We start from the raw sequence: 25,612 nt of genomic DNA, 5'->3' as shown, positions 1-25,612 counted from the left end.
TATAATAATTCCAATCCCAAAGAAAGCAGGTGTTGACAGGTGTGAGAATTACCGAACAATCAGTTTAATAAGCCACAGCTGCAAAATACTAACACGAATTCTTTACAGACGAATGGAAAAACTAGTAGAAGCCGACCTCGGGGAAGATCAGTTTGGATTCCGTAGAAATACTGGAACACGTGAGGCAATACTGACCTTACGACTTATCTTAGAAGAAAGATTAAGGAAAGGCAAACCTACGTTTCTAGCATTTGTAGACTTAGAGAAAGCTTTTGACAATGTTGACTGGAATACTCTCTTTCAAATTTTAAAGGTGGCAGGGGTAAAGTACAGGGAGCGAAAGGCTATTTACAATTTGTACAGAAACCAGATGGCAGTTATAAGAGTCGAGGGGCATCAAAGGGAAGCAGCGGTTGGGAAGGGAGTGAGACAGGGTTGTAGCCTGTCCCCGATGTTATTCAATCTGTATATTGAGCAAGCAGAGTTTCGCCGATGACATTGTAATTCTGTCAGAGACAGCAAAGGACTCGGAAGAGCAGTTGAACGGAATAGACAGTGTCTTGAAAGGAGGATATAAGATGAACATCAACAAAAGCAAAACGAGGATAATAGAATGTAGTCGAATTAAGTCGGGTGATGCTGAGGGTATTAGATTAGGAAATGAGACACTTAAAGTAGTAAAGGAGTTTTGCTATTTGGGGAGCAAAATAACTGATGATGGTCGAAGTAGAGAGGATATAAAATGTAGACTGGCAATGGCAAGGAAAGCGTTTCTGAAGAAGAGAAATTTGTTAACATCGAGTATAGATTTAAGTGTCAGGAAGTCATTTCTGAAAGTATTTGTATGGTGTGTAGCCATGTATGGAAGTGAAACATGGACGATAACTAGTTTGGACAAGAAGAGAATAGAAGCTTTCGAAATGTGGTGCTACAGAAGAATGCTGAAGATTAGATGGGTAGATCACATAATTAATGAGGAGGTACTCAATAGGATTGGGGAGAAGAGGAGTTTGTGGCACAACTTGACCAGAAGAAGGGATCGGTTGGTAGGACATATTCTGACGCATCAAGGGATCACCAGTTTAGTATTGGAGGGCAGCGTGGAGGGTAAAAATCGTAGGGGGAGACCAAGAGATGAATACACTAAGCAGATTCAGAAGGATGTAGGTTGCAGTAGGTACTGGGAGATGAAGAAGCTTGCACAGGATAGAGTAGCATGGAGAGCTGCATCAAACCAGTCTCAGGACTGAAGACCACAACAACAACAACAAAACCGGAAAAAAAGTGCGGCTTCGATTCGAGTAAATACAGTATACTGTATGATGCATTTTTCCACTGTTGGTAGCAGCAGCAGCAGCAGCAACAACAACAACAACAACAACAACAACAACAACGTAGCAGTTGCGACATTGTAGCTGTCCAGTGCGTGTGTTAATGCAAATTCACTACCTGCAACATTTAAACAGGAACATCCCTAGAATGCAACTTCACAAAATTTTGTTACTTTCGTGCATCATTTGTACCACAGCACCTGGTCATTAAGTGTGGTAGAAATTTGTAGCAATGTCAGAGACTTAAGATAAACTTTCTCATGTGTCTGTGTGTACTTCCTATTACCACGTCCAATGGCTACGTATAAACATTATTTTTTCTTTTGTGGACATCTGCGGTAAAGTTCCTTTAGATTTATATAATTTTCATTGGACTCTTTGTATAATTAATTTTAAAAATCAGTACTTTGATTTTCAATGCTCACATATTAATATAATGGTCATTAAATAAAACAGATGTATTATCATTGTGAATGTCCACATTGCTATTACTTTCTCTACACAAAAATTGTCTGTTTAGTTCTTTCACTCTGACACATTGGGACTCTCCTTTTAGCCATACCCTAAAACAAATATGGTTTCCGCATAATAAGGGAAGTCATAGTTACTCAAAATGAAGAAATTAAAAATTACGAACTTGCTTCTATTTTGTGATAATGGCAGCAAATGATCACACAGTTACTTTTACAGAAAAGGAAGTGAAATAACAATGCCAGTATACAACATTATTTACAGACTTTGTTACCACGATATGTTGATTTACTCTGCTGACAGCATTATCGACCTAGCAGTTGTCGCATTGTAGCTTCTCCTCCAATCTGGTGTCCTCTGGAATGGTGTCATTCAGGTAACATCAGAAATGCTTCGAGAATTTCTTACTGTTGAAGCTGTGAATTCAGTATCGAGAGACCAGCCGTTTCATGTGTGGCAGTAAATAAGCCACCATTTTCATATTTGTTATGTAACAATTGGTGCTCATATTGAATGCATAAAAATTTGAACTTCTCTCTTTCAGGAATGCTGAAACTGTGTTTCCATCTTTTGCAATTTGGAAGCAATGTATGTTTGAAATCTGTTCCTTCTTTTTGAATATCCCGGTATGGTGTTCCCTAGGGTTCTTAAACATGCTGAAAACTGTAAGCATATTTATATCTATCATAAGCTGTGTTATGACCTTCCAGCAAAATAGTTATGAGCTCACAATGTATTTATATTACATAGACAAGGGCTCAGACTAAGGGCATGTGAAATGAAAACTGAACTCTGTAATCATTTTATAGCTCAGCACTTTTCCAAGCAAAGTAAGGTACCGACTGTAAAAATTTTCTATAAGCCACTGTTTCTATCCTGTGCTGAAATTCTGGGAACAACATTTTTTTTTCTTTCTTTTTTAAAAATCAGTCTTCTGACTGGTTTGATGCACCATGAATTTCTTTCTTGTGCCAACCTCTTGATCTCAGAGTAGCACTTGCAATCTACATTCTCAATTATTTGCTAGATGTATTCCAATGTCTGTCCTCCTCTATAGTTTTTGCCCTCTACAGCTCCCTCTAGTACCATGGAAGTCATTCCCTGATGTCTTTAACAGATGTCCTTTCATCCTGCCCCTTCTCATTGTCGGTGTTTTCCACTACATTCTGTGCAGAACCTGGTCATTCCATACCTTATCACCCCACCTAATTTTCGACAGTCGTCTCTAGCACCACATCTCAAATGCTACGATTTTCTTCTGTTTTGGTTTTCCCACAGTCCATGTTTCACTACCATACAATGCTATGCTCCAAACATATATTCTCAGAAATATCTCCCTCAAATTAAGGCCTGTGTTTGATACTAGTAGACTTCTCTTGGGCAGGAATGCCCTTTTTCCCAGTGCTAGTCTGCTTTTGCTGTCCTCCTTGCTCTGACCTTCATTGGTTATTTTGCTGCCTAGGTATCAGAATTCCTTAAATTCATCCATCTACTTCGTGACCATGAATCCTGATGTCAAGTTTCTCGCTATTCTTATTTCTGCTATTTCTCATTTTTGTCTTTGTTTGATTTACTATCAGTCCCTATTATGTACTCATTAGGCTGTTCATTCCATCCAGCAGATCACGTAATTCTTCTTCACTTCCACTCAGCAATATCATCAGCAAATCATATCATTGATATCCTTTCACCTTGAATTTCAGTTCCATTCCTGAACCATTCTTTTATTTCCATCATTGCTTCTTCAATGTACAGATCGAACACTAGGGGCAAAAGACTACATTCCGGTCTTGCACTCTTTTTACTACGAGCTGTTTGTTCTTGGTCATCCACTCTTATTATTCCCTCTTGTCTCTCGTACATGTTGTACATTACCTGTCTCTCCCTGTAGCTTACCTCCATTTTTCTCAGAATTTCGAAAATCTTGCACCGTTTTACATTGTTGAATGCTTTTTCCAGCTTGAAAAATCCTATAATGTGTTTCGATTTTTTTTTAGTCTTGCTTCCATTATCAACCTCAATGTCAGAATTCCTCTCTGATTCCTTTACCTTTCCTAAAGGCAAATTGATTGTCATCTAATAAATCCTCAATTTTCTTTTCAGTTTTCATAAAATCTCAAAATGGAAAGCTACCATAATAGAAATAGTCCGATCCAGAGGCGAGGGTCTCGGCTAGTTTTTTGGCACTTACGCTAACTGCAGTGAGATGTGGCTTAATGGGGTGTGACTTGTGGCAGGTGGTGGGGCAGCATGCACGCCTGTGCATGTGAGAGACAGTGCAAGCATAGATATTCATTTACAACACCACACCAGAATCAGTGCCTGTAGAATCTTAAATTATTTAATCATTTGCTGTCAGATTCCTGACAGTAACTTTGTCAACATATCAGGAGGATGTGTTGTGTTGGAATTAGTTCTACTATAACTTCAGCTAAGTCTATTTTTCTGTACTAAAATGATGTCTGGTACTGATATTTTTGGTTTGTCCATTGTAACAAGTTGTTTTGGATATATCAACTGCACCTTTGCTGCCTCAAAAAAGTTTGATTGGTCCACTTTCTCAGAATTCAGAGCTTTAACTTTCTTACCTTTGTAGCCAGAGTGTCTCTTGACAATCAGAAGTCAGGGCGATATAGTCAGCATCAATAGGTGATAGATCTAACTTACACTGTTTCTTGCTGCTCCTGGAACTTGAATCTCCTTGTGATTTAAACAGGAATCCAGTGATTGATGTTCTGGCCTCTTTTCTGCCCAGTCTACATCTTTGTACCTGGTGGTGATATAGTTTTCTTCCCCATGAATGGAATAAATAACTTTCTCTACGTTGTCAGTGCTTTTTGTTTTATGGGCACTAGTGCCGTGGGACAAGGCACAGTGCCTGATGGACGTAAAACATAAATCACAAAGAATGCAAGTACTGGCTGTAAAAGCCTGCATTGTATAATCTTTCCTGTCCCTGAAACTTTTTAGGAAGAGCTAGCATACCCTCACCCTCCCGAATCTTATCTTCTTAATTAATTTTTCTCTGCTTCATTGAAATAACCTATATGCCTTACTGTCTTCACAGTATCCTACTGTGGTAGTTCACATAATATCAAGCACCACACTGGTTGCCAAAAATGTGGTAACTCTGTTTCATATCAAGCTGCATGTAGAGCACCAAAAATATGCTCACTCATGGAATACTGAGCCCACATTTGATGCTAAAATGTCATGAGAAGGAAATTTTAGTTGGGATGTAGGGAAAATTAATTGATTTTTGTGTTTGCTGGACACCAGGCTTGATCAACATTAAAGCTGGCTTATAAGTCATATCTTACCAGTCTTGAACCAGTTGTTAGCAGTGCAGAGCTGGTTGTAAGCAGATGTTGATCTGAGGCAGTGTGCTGGTGTCCTGTCCTTCATCTTTGTGAGTGCCAGTGCATGGTAGATGATTGACTGCTGTTGGCTGTTGAATGGCCTGTTCCCTTTGTCCAGGCTGAGAGGTTTAGCACCTCTGTCTTGCCAATCATTTGCTTTAAGATAGATGCATTATGAGGGGCCAGCTCCTGAACTGAATGAAATAAAGGCAAGCGGCTGAATGAAAAATGCTCACCCATGAAATTTGATTAGAGCAGGTTGACAGTAGTCATGAGAATTGCTTGTTTATAGCACTCTCTTCTCAGTTCGTGTGCTTACCCTGAAGTGGGAGATTTGGAAGTGATCCAATCTTCAAACTTAATTTTACACCCTACACCCAAATGATACATTTCCGGACATGGTTTCCTCATCAAAACCTTATCTACAAAGTTTCATCTACAACACATGGAACCCTGTAATAGGAATTGTAAAACGCCCAGTACATTTTCAGCAATAGAAATAAAATTTTTTTTCAGTAGTAGGGTTTCTAGAACATTAGTCACTAATGCTGTACCACTCTAAAATAAAAATATTAAGAAAGATAGTCAGATAGTGACTAACAATTCACTGGACAATTTCTTTGATGCTAAGATTTTTCTCAGTGTCTATGTTTGTTAATATGCGACACAAATGGAACATATTTACATAAGACTATTCCTAACATGTTTTAAATGTGATAGTAGGAAGTTTTGGTGAAATATAAACAATTTAAGGAGTAAAAGCAACTCATCAACTAGTTGGTAAGTTGTTACCTTTACTCCTTAGCTTATTAATAATTTTTAATTTTGAAGGTATTGGAAATGAAAGGCATGACTGGAAAAATTAGGGATCCTACAGACTTTTCATCATCGTGGGGTGATTCTGGCTGGGACAATCCTCCACAGACTGATTGGAATGCAGCTTCTGCTGATGCTTGGCCAGAATCAACTGCAGCTACAACAGTACCAGGTAGGCAAATGTGAAAGTCTGCAACTCACTAAGTGTAATTTTTGTAGATTATGCTTAGGGTAATTTACCTACCATGCCATTAGCTATAAGATGTTTACTGACTTCCAAAATTAAAATCGTTTCTCTCTCACTATGAACACAGAAGAATTCATGAGCATCAAAGTAATTTTTCAAAATTAAACTGGATTTTCTATTGTTGTTTATGCTTTGTGTAATCAGTTCAAGACTGCTGCACGTGTAAGGGCATTGAATGAATAATGGAAGAGCTCATGCAAAATGATGTGGCGCGTGTTGTGCGCGATTCTGTCCCACTGTTCGGAAGGGGCAGCCGCATCAGGGTTCATTGCCACCTGCCAATTTGCTCACCTTGAGCATCCTCATTGCTATTTTGTTACTACATAGCATGGCAGTACAGTCTTTGTGCACCATAGATGCAGGGAAAGTTTTTCATAATCACGGACATGTGATGATATGTAAATCCTTTTAATTTTTGGCAGAAGAGGCAAACATCGAAGCAAAGTATCGTTAAAAATTATACTTTAGATAGTGAAGCAAAGAATAGGTACAGTGAAGAACTGCTGAGACGGAATAAATTAACGTAAATTAAGACCAGATGAGTGTCAAGAACCAAGGTCATGTTGCAGTGCTAGTTCCCACCTGCGGAATTCTGAGAAACTGGTGTCTGGGGGAAGAATCCAGATGGCGCATGTGGTGAATCAGGTGTTGAGGTCACGAATATCATGTTGTAGAGCATGCTCTCTAACAGTATATTGTGAGTTGACAGTACTTGCCTTCCGCCTATGACCTGCATCATAATTGATAATTTAGTGTTAGTCGTGCCGATGTAGAAGGCTGACAAGTGTTTACATAACAGCTGGTATGTGACGTATTGTTTCGCAGATGGCTCTCCCTTTGATAAGATATGTTTTGTCAGTTACAGGGCTATTGTAGATGGTGGTAGGAGGGTTCATAGGGCAAGTCTTGCAGTGGGGATGGTCATAGAGGGGGAGCCATAGGGTAGGGAGATGGGTGCAGAAGGAGCATAGGGTCGGACTAGAATATTGTGGAGATTGAGAGGGTGATGGAAAGCTATTCTAAGTGTGGTGGGCAAAGTTTCAGACAGAAATGAGCTCATTTCAGGGAATGATGTGTTAGGAAGTCATGGCCCTGTCGCAGTAGCTGATTAACACATTCCAGACCAGGATAATACTGAGTCATCGATGATGTGCTCTGAAGATGTTTTTTGGAGGGATCAGGATTGGATATGATGGCCCTGGAAACTGCTTTTTAATTTGGCTAGTGGGGTAATTACATGCAGTGAAGGCTGAGGTGAGGATGGTAGTGCATTGCTGTAGGGTCTGCATCTGAAGATATACTTTTGCCTCAGATGCCAAGGCTTTATGGGAGGGAATGTTTAACATGGAAAGTTGTTGTTTTGTAACTTAGTAATTTTATGTAATTTCCTTGGAGTTTTTAGTGTGTGTTCGTTTCTCAGTGTGTCAAGATTTTGGAAGTGATTAAAATAAAAGAATAAAATAAATTTCCAAATCTTTTAATCAATTGTGGAGTGTAGTACTCAAAAATGGTGACTTGGACTTTGGCAGAAGATAAATCAGTTAAGAGTTAAACCAGTCGCATAATAGGTTGGGCTCTGTGCTCACGGAACATAAATCAGGAGTGGGTGAAGAATCTTCAAACTGTTCCACAACCAGGGTTAATGTCTGAGAAGTCACGGACATTTTGCCAACGAGCTGCATTGTGTCTTCAGTGACATGTAGAAAGTTCGTTGTGCTGTCTTATATGCCACAGCAACCAGATTCGTTGGGTCTAACTTGTCAACCTGTCTTTTGGAGCCTACAGAATCATGGCTGATTACATACAATTTGTCATCACTGTGGGTGTGTTGGACTTGGAAACATTATTATTACTAGCAGGCGTGTTGCACATTAACACCCTCCCCACCACCACCACCAGAAAGAAATATGCACACATCAAAATCAATGTACTCTAATGAATTTGCAAACCGGAAGACATTCAGACATTCGCATTAATCTAATGCTGCTAAGAGAAACAATGGGAGACAAGATTCCTTCGATCCTTTGATAATACCTAAGATTACTGGTTACTGCATTTGAGGTTTCTGACTGTAAACTTAGCCAAGTTTGGATGGGTCACTTACCTTTCGGAATCAGCAGTGGAGTGTTTACTTGTGCCGCCTCTTCACTCAACTCGCAGTTACTGATCCCAGACCAACTTTTATCATACACTGGCACTGTGACATGAGGCATTCCACAAAGTGCACAGCACAGTGTAAGGTCCATCAACATGTCCCACTAGAAGAACAGGTGAGTGCACTATAATGCAATTTTAAAGCTCTCCAGTGGCAAATCCGTGAAATTCCAAACAATCCCACTGGCACATAACATGAAAGATGATTCAGAACACGAGTTGATGGTAGCACATGGGGAAACGGTGCATGAACCATGCACACATTGGGGACCTGTCATGCAAATGTAATCAGGGATGTGCTTACCCAAACGGGTACAGCGACCAGACTTAGGCGTGGCTGAATGCTCCAGTGGACAATGCCTAGATAATCTGACATATGACAATAGTGCTCCATTAAGCCATAATCATGTTGTACCTAGCATTGGCAGTGTATCTTTCTCAAGGTAACTAGCAAGTGCTTTTGAATTCACAGTATCACCCCATCATACTGACTTTACGTAAAAGACAGGTACATCAGCCGCGTGTATTTAGTTGACAGGGGCTCAGATGTCAGCATCCTTCTAGCAACAACAATTAATCATTTTTCCATACAATCATTGCTAATGGCAGCAAATGAATCGAAGGGTCCTACATATGGAAATGAAGAGGTAACTGTGAGTCTTGATTTTTCATGAAAATTAAGACAGATTCTCCTGATTGCTGATGTCACTGAACCCATTCTCAAAGCTGATTTCGTTTACTGTCATAATATCGCCATATGTATACGAAATGCTACATTGCAGATGCACAACGAAGTGGCACATAGACATTAAAGGATGCTGCGAAATGCTGCAGTGTCGTTGAGTACTACAACACAAGTCTTGTGGAGACTCTTGTGCCCTGAATGCAATAGCGCACCAAATCGCTATCTAACTCCACACTTGCATGATCTTACAACCACAGCAGCAGGCTCTGAGGTGTTCAGTGTTATCGATTTTCGGAAGGCATATTGTGAGATTCTGGTAGCACCAGATAATGTGAAAAAGAGTGCGGTTATCACATGGTTTCAGCTTATCTGAATATGTGCAAATGTCGTTTGGAATTATGAATGCTGTACAGACATTGCAGTGGTTCGTTGATGAGGTCCTACACTGCTTGAACTTCTGTTTTGCTTATCTGGACAATGTGTTAAATTTTTCTACTTCTGCTTCTGAGCACAAAAACCACTTACAGATGAGATGAATTTTGGAAGACTTGATGAATATGGATTGCAGATAAATAAAGATGAATGTATTCTTGTCAGACACAGTTGATTTTTTAGGTCATCGAATAACCCTGGATAGAATTAAACCCTTGTAATCTAAAGGAGACTTGTTGCAGACAGTACCGCTTCTGGAAACACACACAGTTATGCCTGTTCTTGGGAGTGGCCAGTTTTTACAGGTGTCATCCACCACAGGTGGCCGAGGCATGGACACAGCTCACAGCAGTGCTTTCAGGTAGCGATTTACAGGGCCAGCGATTGTTTTTTTGTATGGACTCCAGAGATGTTAACTGTGTTTCACAAAGATAAATCACCCTTGCGACAAGTGCTACTTCTCGCTCATTTCATAACTTCAACACCACTAGGATTAGTCATCAATACAATTTAGACTGCTATAAGGGCCATGCAACAGCAGAAGATAATTGTATCTTGGCAGCCGCTCAGTTCTTTCTGTCTGAAGTTGTCTGAGGCACAGATGAAACAGAAAACCTATGACTGGGAACTTGTGGTAGTCTTGAAAAGCAATCGAGCATTTCCGAATGCAAGCTAAGGCATGTCACTTCACTGTTTTCACACATCATAAATAGCTTTCCTTGATGTTTAACAGTCCACACAACTCCTCCTCTCACTGACAGTTTGTGGCTAAATTCACAACCAATATTCGTCAGCTGAAAGGAACACACAACTTGGCCATGGCTATTTCTCAAGAATCAGTGCACTCTCAGTTAATATGGGTCTGACATAGCTATCTGTGGCACAGGAAAGAGATGGAGAATTACAGAGTTTTCGGACAATAGAAACACTTGGAATACAGTTTAAACAACTTCTGTGACGTGTCTCATTATTTCACCAGCTACAAATCACCCAGCAATGGCATGGTGAAGTGCTGGCATTAATGTCAGTCAGCATTAATGTGCCAAAAATCTTCCTGGTTGACCGGTTTACCGCTGGTGTTACTGGGACTGTGCACAGCATTCAAATCTGATCTTGGTGTGGTGTGTTAAGTGTCGAAATGGTTTATGGTGAAACCTTAAGATTGCCTTGGGATTTTTTTCTCCGCCCAACAGGTACACAATAAAGAAGAACCAGATGCTTTGTTGCTACAGATTAGGAACTGCACTGAGCTTTCAGCCTTTTATGCAAAACCACCAGTCTTTGTACATAAAGACCAGGCTCACTGCATCCATGTCATCCTTCACTTGGATGGTGTCAGAGCACCCTTGCAATCACTCCACTCAGCACCCTGTTTGGTTTTAGAAAGAGATGCGCACACAATGATTTCTTGGAGACTTGCTTATCAAGTGCACCATTGAAAGTTTTAGGTTTTTAGGCCCCAAAGAAGAATAAAGAGCAGAAGCTGCAGTGATATGTTAAATGTTGCAAATATGATGCAATTTGATGCCTGGCAGGGTTACTTATTCTGCAAACTCAAACAATGGAAACTCTGGCTTGGAATATCAACAGTGTAGAAGAATATAGCTATTTACTGTAAAGAGGACAAATTAAGTTGCAGATAGGCACAGTTAAGACACTTACACATTAGCTTTTGGCCACAGCCTTCGTCAGAAAAGGAAAGAGAAATGCGCACCATTCGTTCACACAAGGAAGTACATCTCATGCACACATGACCACCAACTCTGACGTTCCTGTCTGAGCTGCCAGAGTTTCGTGATCATGTGTACATGAGGTGTGTGTGTGTGTGTGTGCGTGTGTGTGTGTGTGTGTGTGTGTGTGTGTGTGTGTTTCTTCTTCTTCTTCTTCTTCTGATGAAGTCTGCGGCTGAAAGTTTGTGTGTGTCTTTTAACTGTGCCTGTCTGTGACTTATCCTGTCATTTTTGTGGTAAGTAGAAATCTGTCTTTTCCTGCAATGTTACTTATTCTACAGTTTGAAAAAAATGACCCAGTTATAAATAAGTTTTTGACAATTACTGGCAGCAGCACATCTGGAAAGGAAACTCATCATCCATCGTTCACGTATGTTTCATAACTTGTTAAGGCTTCTCTTGCATTGTCCCTTGGAAATGTGGATATTGAGAGAAGATTTTACATGTTGACGCACACGTTAGGAGGAAACAAATTAGTTATGACAGGAAAATGTTCAAACAGTGGTTTGACTGTGAGGGATGTACTGAGAGATTTGACTCCCAGTTCATTAGGTGTGGACAACAAGCACATGCCAGTTATACTGCTTATAAGGAAGAATGTGAAAAGAAAACTCAAATTATAAGAAAAATAAAGAGAGGAATAAAACAAGAGGTATCTTGAAGAAGAGATTAAAATGTGCATCATTAGTTGTAAAAGTGTGGTGTTATTTTGTTTGTGGATTCTGGTTACCAATATCAAATTACCACAGACTTGCATACATTAATAAATTCTTTGTAGCTCGCTCTTTGGGATTGTGGAAAGATTAGGGGTATGTGAGGATATTGTGCAGTAAAAGTGTTTTTCAGGCTAGATTTGGAGCTAGTGCTTGTTTATGAAGGCATAAGTGAATCTTGCAGCATTGTGGGCAAAGGAATTCTCATCACTGCAGATGTACCATCCGTGTGTGGTTAGCCTACTATACGAGAGCGATTTTTTAGCGGTAGAAGGGATGATAGCTGTCAAAATGCCACTTTGGTTGTCCAACACCTCAAACCAATTGCACATAGCCTGGCCTCTTGTATTAAAGATACGAACCATTTCTTTCACAGACTCTCCAAAGTCCCCACCTAATTACCATCTGGATTCCTGCTTGTCACGGCTGATGCCACTTCTGATACTGAGCATTCTCTCTTCCAAAGTCCTTCCAGCTCTAAACCAAACATCACATTACATATACATCTAATCAATTACATCCTCACACATTACTACTACTTTGGTCGGCGCACACACAAACAAATTTGTGGAGTGGCCATGGGCAGTCCCATGCCACCCTCCTATGAAAATCTGTGTATGTGCTTTCTTCAAAGAACCTTTCTAATCTCCCAAAACCTCAAACCCCTTGTCTGACACTGGTTTATTAAAGATATCTCCATGATCTGCACACAGGCCAAGACAAATGCCCTCATTCGTCCAGAGCTTCAACGTCTTCTTTCCCATTCACATCACCTGGTTCTCCTCACCCCAATGAACTACCTTTCTTGACATTGACCACGACATGTCGGACAGTCCCATCCATACTTTCGTCAGTAACAGGTGCACTAACAATCAATTTCATGGAAGTGCACATGGCCACACCATGATTTTGTTTGTGTGCACTCCCATCAAAGCCGTAGTAATGTGTGAGGATCTAATTGGTTAGATGTATAAGAAATATGATGATTGGTTTAGAATCGGGAGGGCTCTAGAAGAGAGAATGCTCGATATCAGCAGTGGCTGCAGCAGCAGTGACAAATAGGGATCTACATGGTAATTAGGTGGGAATTTTTGAGAGTCTATGAAGGAAATAGCTTGTACCTTTAATATAAGAGGCTGGGCTACATCCAATTGGTTGGAGGTGTTGGTCAACCAATGTGGCCATTCTTTCATTGTGAGCACAGTAACCAGCTGCAGTGGGGCATGAAAGATTGTTCTGTTTATGGATTTTGGGAAGTATGTAGAAGGTGGGTATGTGTAAGATCATTGGAGTGAGGAGGGAAACTGATTAGAGGAGAAATAATTTTGGGATAGGATGGATGCTTTCAATAGGGATGGGAGGTTATCTTTGATTTACAAATAGGATCACTGTGATAGGGATTGTGGGTGGAAGAATCAGACACTTGGCAAACACCTTCTGTCAGTTAGTCACTGTGATTCATCACTACAGTGGTGAAGCTTTAGTCCACAGGGCGGATGATTAAATCTGGGCCTGTCTTGAGGTTGTGAATGACTGTTCGTTCTTCCATTGAGACGTTTCTGTTCTTGGGAAAGTATCTGGTGAAAGATGGTAAGACCAAATTGGAGATAAGGAATTCCTGAAATGTAACCGTGGCGTGGTTTGGAGGGAGAGGGTCTCAGTAGGGTGGTAATATGAACTGGAAGAGAAAAGTTGTGTGTTGGTATTTGGTTGGCTTTAGTTGGAGGGATTGATAGCGAAGAAGTGTTTCCACTGTAGGGATCAAGAGAACGTCTTGGACGAGTGAAATGCGGTAGAACTTGAATGTGGGACTGAAGGTGAGACCTTTGGATAGGACTGAAACTTCTGTACAGTTGAGATATTTGGTGGGTCGGTTGACAACAATGTTTTGGGTTTATGTAGGTTCTGATTTTCATAGGATGATATTCGGGGGATGTGGGTAATGCGAAAGGTCAACAAGACAGGGTCTAGGTGCTATGAGCATTTGACAAAGAAGTTCATTGGAATGTGATTGGTATTGGTGGATAGTAATGCTCCGATGTGAGAGTAGGATGTCAATAAATTTAATAATTTTTGGGGCTGGTGGAATGCTCTTGCAATGTTTCAATTTAGGAGATGTGTTGTAGGTAGTTGAGGTTGCACAGTATTATTGCACAGCAGAATAATTTTATTGTGCTTGTTTAATTTTTTAAAAAAAGGTTCTACCGGATGATCTCGGAACAGAGAAGGCTAGCTCTGGGCTGGTGTGTCAGCTGCAATGTCAACAAGGTGTACGGCCGACATAACAGACATCAGAAATAGAGGCGAGCATTACCGCACGACTTCCAAGTAAGGATTGCAGAAGTTCAAATGTTGCAGTGCTACATAACAAGGCACTGTGATGTAACACTACGTAACTTCACCACTGCAAAGTCAAATTTAGTCAAAAAGTCCCAAGCTCAGCAACCCAGAATAATTATTGAACCACCACAGCGAGGCAAAGGGTGGTGAAGGGTCTGATAAATGAGGGCAAATGTGCTGATCCACCGAGAACCACCGTGTCGTAGGTGTGGGCTCAGTCCTTTAAATAACAAGACTTTCGGAGCTCGAAGACACATTCTTGTGCTGCCATTCTGTTCATGTTGCAAGAACCAGAGAGTAGCAGTCTGTTTTGTTTCAGTGAAACCACAACAAGCAAATAGATGAGCTGCCTGCTTGCTCACTTAAACAGAAAATTACAACCAGCCTGATGCATACCACAGTCATGGTCTGTCATTGCTGTCCAGTGGGCCATTGCAAATGAGAAGACTGGCATGTGACCACCCCTTCTCCACTACGGGTCATCATGGATGGTCTGCAAGATGCGATCTCCAAACTGACTGTGCATTGCACGTTAGTGCATCCTCCTTCCCAACTCCTGAGTCACCTGGCCAACTCATGAGCACCTGCTGTAGTCTTGGTCAATCCATGGTGGATGACAGGGCCTTCTCTTCATAGCAATCAGCAACTTGGACCACAGTCTGCCGTCTCCACCTAGGGGTGTGATTGGCTTTCTTCAAGAGTGCTGAGCTGGGAGCTGCACTGTTCACAGAACATTTGGCGGGCAATGCTTTTTCGTACTTGTGATGTCATCAGCACAGCAAGTGACTGTAGTACTGATCCATGGAGCAATGTCATGTCTTGCTGATAGCACATCAGCACTTCTTCGTGGCACATGCACTTACATCCAACCACTAACTGCTGCTCTGAAGATATTTCTAAGTCTGTTAACTCAACAGGAGAAACAAATGTTATTGCAGATACCACTGTGTTACTGATGCTTCCAGATGTAAACTGGACCACTCACCCACAGTCTGTTCTTTGCTTCCTGTTCACAATGCAGCCCCAGCTCCCCAGGTCACCAAATGCGATTTGGCGATGCGCACACCGTGTAGATTGGCTTCTTTAGTATAAGGTAATTGAGGGATAGAGATTGACAGATTCTAAAGTTTGAATGTCATTGTGAAAACAAGGATTATGTCCAGAGACAGGAATTTTCATGCATAGAAAGCAGCTCTGCTCTTCTCAGCCAACACCTCGGACAAGTTGCCCATAGCCTAGCCTCTCTTATTAAAAATATAAATGACTGCCTCTATTAACTCTCGCCAACCATACCCCATTACCACCTGAACCCCTACTTGTCACTAACATCCACCGTGTCAGTGGCCTTGCTGCTGTCACTCCCCTAATGTTCTTCAGACTCCAGACCAACTACCTCATTCCTTATACATCTAACCAGTTACCCTGTCCTGTCACATTAATGTGATCACCTGTCAAAAACTTGAATAACCATCTTTGTCAATGAGATTATGGAAGGTATCGACATGAATGTGGAGCCATGCTGATTCTAGTGCTGTTGCCAGCTGCACTAGGTTTCTCAGTTTAGGGTCCACGGTGTTAACAGCCCAAACGAGATGGTCCCACAGATTCTCAGTTGGGTTTATATCTGGGGAGTTTAGTGGCCAGGAGAGTATGACAAACTTATCCTGGTGCTCTTCAAACCACACAGGTGCACTGTGAACTGTGTGACTAATTGCACTGTCCTGCCAGTATATGCCATTATGCCGAGGAAAAGTGGGTGTGGACATGGTCCCCAAGGACAGATTCATACTTCTGTTGATCTATTGTGCCTTCCAGAGTCATGAGATCACTCGGGGAATACCATGAAAACATTGCCCCAGACAATAACACTCCCTTCTCCTCCCTGTACTTTTTCGTTGATTGTTGCTGGGTGGTTGCTTTCAGAAGTTTCACACTGTACGTGCCAAGAGCCATCTGTCAGATGAAGCATAAACCATGATTAAGCTGAAAAAGCCACCTTTTGACACTCAGTGATCCAGTCACAGTATCAAAATGCAAAATCCAGCCTTAGTTGTCTATGGACAGCAGTCAGCATGGGTACATGATCCCGGTGCCTGCTGTGAAGCCTAATATGCAGCAACATTCGTGGAATGGTTGTTGAGGAGACACTGTTGGTAACCCCTTAGTTCATCTATACTGTCATTTGCCCAGCAGTTGCGTGTTTATTCACCTGTAGGTATCTCTGCAACCTTCGTTCACCCATGTCATGTATGGCCCTTACAAAGTAAGCTGTTTCGGATATGTTTCCACCCTAGCTCTAAAGCCAGTGGTCATGCCTTTTTGGGATGTCAGTTAAATTGCTCATTTTCCGCATTATGACAAAGACTGCACTTTTTTTTGCATCCCATGAAGCACTTTATATACCTTCCACTGTAGCACTGCCCCATGCTGTCTGTGAATGGTTACTGCTCACCGACACTGAACATAGACTGACGTCAAATTAATGTGACTGGACCATGACAGGCCTAACATTCAAGTACTACTTCTTTGCTAGGAAGATATACAAACGAATCTGTGGCCCACTCGTGGGCACCGGTTTGACATCCTCCAATGTTAATCAGTTAATGGGCCATGTAGAAGAAATCTTTAATGTATCCCAAAACCACAAACCCCTTGTCTGGTTAAAGTTCATTAACATCACCATCATGATCTGGATCCAGGGCTAAGACATCATGTCTTCGTTCCTACAGTCTCATCTCTCCTATCCAGTTCAACTAGTCCTCCTCGACACAGCGTGGTACCTTTGTGGATGTTAACCTTTACCTTTCTAATGGTTCTATCCATACTTCTATTCATATCAAGTCCACTAACCATCAACAGCACTTGCATTTTGACAGCTGTCATCCCTTCCAAACCAAAAAATAATTCCTATATAATGTGATCACCCTTGAATGTTGCACGTGCAATGACAAGGAATGCCTGGCCCACTGTGCGGAAGCTCTCAGTAAGCCTCATACACAGGTGCTATCTCCCGAACTTACTTCACAAATGTTTTTCCCATTCCATATCCCCCACACATTCCAAGTAGTCCCTCTCACCCCACCTCACCCCAATGCCGATATGGAGTGGAACACCTGAATCACATCCTTCACCAGGCCTTTGACTATCATTGTGCCAGGAAATGACATATACTCTACCCACAATCCTTTCCATTCCTCCTAAACTGGTATTCTGCTACCCACATGACCTGCACAATATCATGGTCCATCACTATGCCACTTGCACTCTTTACCCCTTGCCATATGGGCTATATCCCTGTGGAAGACCTTGTGCGAGACCTGTTAGATTTACCCACCCAGCACATCTTATTCCAGTCCCAGCACAGGCTTATGTTGTATCAGAAGCAGTGCCGCCTGTGAATGCAGCGGTGTCATACAGCAGTTATCCTTGCAACACATCCTCTGTTTCCATAATCTTACAGACATAACTCTCCACTAACCCTCTGCACCCACACCCTATTCCCGAGACAACCATTTTATCTGTTCTGTCACCCTTTCCAAATCCATTCCCCCAATGATGATTGCAGATGCCTTAACTCACAGGTTCCAAAGTGAAATTTACCCTGTTCTTGCTCACCTGATGTTGTACCAATGTGTTGGGTCCCTGCCAAATCTACCAGCAACATTTGCACTATAAGGATACTGATAACGTCTGGCTCTTTAAAGAATCTAACTGCCACGAGTAAAACAGCTTCGGACATCTGATTGCTTTACAAATGAGTTACAGTGTTAAATGTTTGACATTAAACATGTAAGCAGGAAAAACTTTAGCAAAGGTTTGAAATTATGCTTCAAGTTTGTTGGAAGTCACTAAGTGCTCTACTTATAAAACACTGAATGAATATAATGAGGGTAATTTGTGCTCCATTTTAAGCAAAACCTAGTTTTCTGTGCATCTCAATGATATAATTTTCCAGGTACATTCAGTGGTACATGTAGATACCATCTGCAAAGTGTCTTATGAATAGAGTCAGTAGTAAAGGAGTAATAAAACACAATTTCGTGTCTAAGTGCTGAAATTTTAATCCATAAACATCAAATATGTTGTAAATGATAAACTGTTTTCCTTTCAATGGGTTTTGCTACCAGTCATGATTTTCTTTTATTCATAGTTTATGCGACACATTTTGGGAAATGGTTCCCATTTTCAGTTGCATTTTCTCTGTGTACTATGCCATTTTTACATACTGTTTTTGATATGCCTGAGGTTTTGCTTTGTTTTGTTAACTTTACTGTTGTACACTTTCTTAAAACCATTTATAATGGACAAAATTGCAGGTTTTTCTGTAATTGCATTATGGGGGATGTCAGTGAGAAAAAGGATTGAAACTATGTGTAAAGTTTGTTTGAAGTTGCTTAGTGCTTTCATTCTCAAATACTGGATGACTGAAGTCCATACATTTGTGTGCTATCGGTTATGCTGGCTCAAGACAAACAAACAGTTTCTGGCTGTAAAGCTTGTCTTTTTGTGTTAAACCTTTATCATAAGAGTATATTTCTTAATGAGTAGACACTGACACCATTTTAAATTTTTTAGTTCAATCAGTAATTACACAAAATATTGAAGATAAAATTTTTGTTGCCCTTGGAAGCCAGTTTATCACTTTCTATATACAAGTCTAGTGACCTCCTTGTGACTATTTGAGAGAAACTGAATGGTAGGAAGATTACCTCAAGTCACCAACTTGTCTTTGTATTTGCTGCTTCCCTTAAAAATGAAGCTTAACTGAATATTACCATTGTTCTTTTTTTCCAGCGGTAAATGGAAACTTGCTCAAATACCGTGCCCTTTACGAGTTCGTTGCTCGCAACAGTGATGAACTGTCATTCCAGCCAGGAGATATAATTATGGTAACTATATGTTTAAGTGATGGTTTGTGCGGTGTCATATTCCTTACCATAAACAAATAAAAATGTAATTATTTAATAGGTTGCTGCCAACCAAAATGCTGAACCTGGATGGTTAGCAGGAGAACTAAGGGGCCAAACTGGCTGGTTTCCTGAATCCTACGTGGAATTTATAGACAGTCCTGTAACAGTCCTGGAGGATTCATCTGCTTTTCCTCCTGATGTTATCATAGCAGAGTCTCAAGCTAAACGACAACTTGAGTAAGATTATTTTTCTGTTCTGTGACTTACTATCAGTGGAATGTGAAATATTTTAATACAATTATTTATTTGAGGGCTATAAAGCCCAGACAGAGGTCTGTATGTGGCAATGTTTGTGTTTCAATGGTTCATATGCTTACTATGCAGGGATTTATTCAGATCTGTTATTCTACTCTGTGGAATGTAGTAGTGTTGCTGTCCATTGCACATGCAACTTATTTTCTCATATTTTTTGAGTTACATGAAGCTGAGTATGTTTACCAAGGGTCAAACATGATACATAAATGATTTTTAAGGGGTTAATGAACCTATAGACAGACGAATGGGTGCCTCTGAGATTACTACTGAAATAAGTCAAATAGCTGAACCCATCTGGGCAGAATGATAATTTGCTCCATACAGGACAAATGTGAAGATTAACTTGTTCCCCTTGTACCCACCAGTGGAGACAATATGAAACAATGATTGTCAGACTGTGAGATCTTTTTACTTAAAAGTTCACTTTGTTTTCAGCATAATTTGCTTTTATGTTCATACCCTTCATCCAGCACTTTTTCCAGTGTGTAGATAACATGCACAAAGAATTAAGTTATCCCCACTTTTTTCTCATACCGTATTTACTCGAATCTAAGCCGCACCTGAAAAATGAGATTCGAAATAAAGGAGAAAAAAAAAAATATTCCCAAATCCAAGCCGCACCTGAAATTTGAGACTCGAAATTCAAGGGGAGAGAATAGTTTTAGGCCGCACCTCCAAATCTAAACAAAGTTGGTCCATTGTAATATGAGACACAATTTAGGTCAAATGAAAGACGATACAGCTACAGTAGTTTGGTTCGAGTCATAAGATTAGCAGTTAAGCTTTACCAGATAGCCATTGCCATGCGTCAGGCACTCTGTCCGTATTTATGCGGGTACCCTTCTTTTTTCACGTGCTTCTTCTGGTTTGAATCGATTGCTTATTTTGCTTTTATCTGATAAGTGCCGTTTCCTTTGTTTAGGTGTTTACGTCACTCTAAGCTGAAAATGCGTTACTGTACTGCGTCATGCATTGTTTGTCGCATTCTGATAGTGCGTGTTTACGGCCTGTCGCCGCCCGCGGCATGGCTTGCTTTTGTGTGCACTACCGCCGCTTACAATTAAAAAACAAAAAGGAGAGGAATCATCTCATTAGTGAAACAATGGCAAGAGACTGCAATTTGTTGTTACTTACACTGCTGCTTTCTTCGATTCTTTGATAATGATCAACAAGAACCAAATAATAGACTGCGTATGATAGAACATGTTCTGTACGAGAGTTAGGCGAAAATTTTTCTCCATTTGAAAATCTTTGCGGCCGCTTCTTTAGTACATCAAATTCTGCACAGAAATTAGTCATCTTAGATTTAAAAATCTAGTCAGTTGCCGTGCTTCATTTCTGACTGTATCACTATTAGGCATAAGAATAATACGAATATAAACATGACATGAGTCGTATATTCTTCCGCGTTTGCTGTTGTCTCACTCTAGTTTCATAGTTTATTAGGCAGACGGGATTTAAATGAGATAGCAGCAAACACGAAAGAATACATGGCAAAATGTTTATATTCGTATTATTCTTATGGTGAAGAGAATACTGCATGTGATTCACATTTCATCAGGTTCCTGTTAGCAACAGTCTTGCCAGTCGGATTTTCGTAGTACATTGAAATTCTGCTAAATTCGAAGATGAACAATACGGAATTTGTATTTACTTCGTTGGATAATGTATGAAAATGCAGTGGTTGAAACTCGGGGCAGAGAAAAAAACGCTCGTCTTCCACCTTTTTTTTAAAATTTATTTACTGACGCAGAGGTTTTGTCGCCAGTACTTATCTCTGTGCCTACAAAGCATGCCTGTGTAGCGCTGCATATATTCGACGGCAGAAGTTAGTTGTGGCGGCACCTACATTTTTCAGAACTTCCACTTGCTTTGCACTCGATTCTAAGCTGCAGGCGGTTTTTTGGATTACAAAAACCGGAAAAAGAAAGTGCGGCTTAGATTCGAGTAAATACGGTATATCATATCGCAGCCAACTACTTCAGTCATAGAAACAAATTAGTACACACAATAATTCATAATCTTTTTCAAAGTGCTCCACACATTTTTTACAAATAGTTATGGCATTTGAATTTGATTGAACTTTGTCAAATGTGGAACAAAACTCTCCCATTGAATTGTTGGAAATTTACTGCACTATGCTCCGTGCCGCCGTTGGATAAGCAGCTGCAGCAGCAAGTCGTATACCCCTAGCTTATTTATTTGTTACATAGTTTAATTCTTAATTTCTTTGCGTGTTTTTGGGTACTTGCATTGTTTAATTCATAAATTTTGGGCGTATTATAGTATTTGAGAGTTGTAGCAGCGTGCTTTAGTGTTTACTTCGTAGATTCTTACTTGAATTGTGTGAGAGTTTCGTATAGGAGGTGTAATTTCGAGTTTTAGTTACTGTAATCGTAAATTCAGGCAGATTGTAGCGCAGTCGTTAGGCATTCGTACAGGTTAGTTAATACATTCTTTGCGTGTTTCCCTTGCGTTATCTAGGCACTGACTCGTGTTTCAGTAACTGTTGTTCAACATCGATTAGAATGGACAGGGACTGTGATTGCTGTGTTCGGATGAGGGCTGAGTTGGCATCCCTTCGCTCACAGCTGCAAGCGGCGCTGACTTCGGTCGCGCAGCTTGAGGCTGTTGCCAATGGGCACCACTGTGGGGAGCCGGACTTGGGTATCACGGGGATATCAACCTCATCCCGTCTGTCCCCAGATCGGTCTGCCGCTGTGGTTGTCCCGGTTGCTGCCCGCAGTGGGGCTGAGCCCTCGCCTGTGGTTGATTGGGAGGTCGTTCCAAGGCGTGGCAGGCAGCGAAAGACGTCCCCGAAGGCTGATCAGAAAGCCTCCCCGGTGCGTCTGACAAACAGGTTTCAGGCACTGTCTCTGGCTGAGCCAGATGCAGCTGCCTGCCCTGTTTCAGAGGATGATTCTCAGTCTTCAAGGTCCGGGCAATCACAGAGGGTGGGCTTATTGGTAGTTGGGAGCTCCAATGTTAGGCGCGTAATGGGGCCCCTTAGGGATATGGCGGCTAAGGAGGGGAAGAAATCCAGTGTGCACTCCGTGTGCATTCCGGGTGGAGTCATTCCTGTTGTGGAAAGGGTCCTTCTGGATGCCAAGAAGAGCACAGGGTGCAGCCAGCTGCAGGTGATGGCACATGTCAGCACTAATGACGTGTGTCGCTTTGGATCTGAGGAAATTCTCTCTGGATTCCAGCGGCTATCTGATTTGGTGAAGGCTGCCGGTCTTGCTTACGAGATGAAGGCAGAGCTCACCATCTGCAGCAACGTTGACAGAACCGACTGCGGACCTTTGGTGCAGAGCCGGGCGGAGGGTCTGAATCAGAGGCTCAGACGGTTTTGCGACCGTGTTGGCTGCAGATTCCTTGACTTGGGCCATAGGGTGGTGGGGTTTCGGATTCCGCTGAATAGGTCAGGAGTTCACTACACTCAGCTGGCGGCTACACGGGTAGCGGAGGCTGTGTGGCGTGGACTGGGCGGTTTTTTAGGTTAGAAGGCCTCGGGGAAGTACGGGGTGGGCTGCAATCTCAAAGGGTGCATGGCAAATACAGGACGTGCTTGGATCAAGGAACAGTCGGAATTGTAGTTGTAAATTGTTGTAGTTGTGCTGGGAAAGTCCCTGAGCTTAAAACGCTAATAGAAAACACAGAAGCTGAAATCGTAATAGGTACAGAAAGCTGGGTAAAGCCTGAAATAAGTTCTGCAGAAATTTTTACGAAGTCTCAGACGGTGTTCAGGAAAGATAGATTGGGTAGAATTGGTGGTGGAGTGTTTGTGTCTGTCAGTAGTGGTTTATCATGTAGTGACGTCGAAGTAGATACTCCATGCGAATTGGTATGGGTGGAGGTTATACTTAACAGCCGAACTAAGTTAATAATTGGCTCCTTCTACCGACCCCCAGACTCCCAGTTGCGGAACAGTTCAGAGAAAATTTGAGTCTCGTAACAAATAAATAGCCCACTCATACAGTTATAGTTGGTGGGGACTTCAACCTTCCCTCGATATGTTGGCAAAAATACTTGTTCAAAACCGGTGGTAGGCAGAAAACATCTTCCAAGATTGTCCTAAATGCTTTCTCCGAAAATTATTTCGAGCAGTTAGTCCACGAACCCACGCGAATTGTAAATGGTTGCAAAAACACACTTGACCTCTTAGCCACAAACAATCCAGAGCTGATAGAGAGCATCATGACTGATACAGGGATTAGTGATCACAAGGTCGTTGTAGCTAGGCTCAATACCGTTTTCTTCCAAATCCACCAGAAACAAACGCAAAATAATTTTATTTAAAAAAGCGGATAAAGTGTCACTAGAAGCCTTCCTAAGAGACAATCTCCATTCCTTCCGAACTGACTAAGCAAATGTAGACGAGATGTGGCTCAAATTCAAAGATATAGTGGCAACAGCAATTGAGAGATTCATACCTCATAAATTGGTAAGAGATGGAACTGATCTCCCGTGGTACACAAAACAAGTCCGAACTCTGTTGCAGAGGCAACGGAAAAAGCATGCGAAGTTCAGAAGAACACGAAATCCCGAAGATTGGCTAAAATTTACAGACGCGCGAAATTTGGCACGGACTTCAATGCGAGATGCCTTTAATAGGTTCCACAACGAAACATTGTCTCGAAATTTGGTAGAAAATCCGAAGAAATTCTGGTCGTATGTAAAGTACACAAGCGGCAAGACGCAGTCAATACCTTCGCTGCGCAGTGCCAATGGTACTGTTACCGACGACTGTGCCGCTAAAGCGGAGTTATTGAACGCAGTTTTCCGAAATTCCTTCACCGGGGAAGATGAATGGAATATTCCAGAATTTGAAACACGAACAGCTGCTAGCATGAGTTTCTTAGAAGTAGATACCTTAGGGGTTGTGAAGCAACTCAAATCACTTGATACGGGCAAGTCTTCAGGTCCAGATTGTATACCGATTAGGTTCCTTTCAGATTACGCTGATACAATAGCTCCCTTCTTAGCACTCATATACAACCGCTCGCTCACTGATAGATCTGTACCTACAGATTGGAAAATGGTGCATGTCGCACCAGTGTTTAAGAAGGGTAGTAGGAGTAATCCATCTAACTACGGACCTATATCATTGACGTCGATTTGCAGTAGGGTTTTGGAGCATATACTGTATTCAAACATTATGAATTACCCCGAAGGGAACAATCTATTGATACGTAATCAGCATGGTTTCAGAAAACATTGTTCTTGTGCAACGCAGCTTGCTCTTTATTCGAACGAAGTAATGGCCGCTATCTACAGGGGATCTCAAGTTGATTCTGTATTTCTAGATCTCCGGAAAGCTTTTGACACCGTTCCTCACAAGTGACTTCTAATCAAGCTGCGGGCCTATGGGGTATCGTCTCAGTTGTGCGACTGGATTCATGATTTCCTGTCAGGAAGGTCGCAGTTCATAGTAATAGACGGCAAATCATCGAGTAAAACTGAAGTGATATCAGGTGTTCCCCAGGGAAGCGTCCTGGGACCTCTGCTGTTCCTGATCTATATAAATGACCTGGGTGACAATCTGAGCAGTTCTCTTAGGTTGTTCGCAGATGATGCTGTAATTTACCGTCTAGTAAGGTCATCCGAAGACCAGTATTATTTGCAAAGCGATTTAGAAAAGATTGCTGTATGGTGTGGCTGGTGGCAGTTGACGCTAAATAACGAAAAGTGTGAGGTGATCCACATGAGTTCCAAAAGAAATCCGTTGGAATTCGATTACTCAATAAATAGTACAATTCTCAAGGCTGTCAATTCAACTAAGTACCTGGGTGTTAAAATTACGAACAACTTCAGTTGGAAAGACCACATAGATAATATTGTGGGGAAGGCGAGCCAAAGGTTGCGTTTCATTGGCAGGACACTTAGAAGATGCAAGAAGTCCACTAAAGAGACAGCTTACACTACACTCGTTCGTCCTCTGTTAGAATATTGCTGCGCGGTGTGGGATCCTTACCAGGTGGGATTGACGGAGGAAATCGAAAGGGTGCAAAAAAGGGCAGCCCGTTTTGTATTATCACGTAGTAGGGGAGAGAGTGTGGCAGATATGATACGCGAATTGGGATGGAAGTCATTACAGCAAAGACGTTTT

At 41.5% G+C, this 25,612-nt stretch overlaps 1 protein-coding gene across 1 annotated transcript in view; it reads left to right on the top strand.

Moving 5' to 3' along the window:
- LOC126199401 (intersectin-1-like) overlaps window positions 1–25,612 on the top strand; it is a 305,182-nt gene that overhangs the window by 111,140 nt on the left and 168,430 nt on the right. Inside the window, 3 exon segments of the mRNA XM_049936323.1 lie at window positions 5,993–6,149; window positions 19,073–19,167; window positions 19,247–19,425. Coding sequence (XP_049792280.1) covers window positions 5,993–6,149; window positions 19,073–19,167; window positions 19,247–19,425 — 431 coding nt within the window.

The sequence above is a fragment of the Schistocerca nitens genome, chromosome 1, assembly GCF_023898315.1.
Source record: "Schistocerca nitens isolate TAMUIC-IGC-003100 chromosome 1, iqSchNite1.1, whole genome shotgun sequence".
Classification (NCBI taxonomy): domain Eukaryota; kingdom Metazoa; phylum Arthropoda; class Insecta; order Orthoptera; family Acrididae; genus Schistocerca; species Schistocerca nitens.
This window is presented reverse-complemented; position numbering and strand designations above follow the sequence as displayed.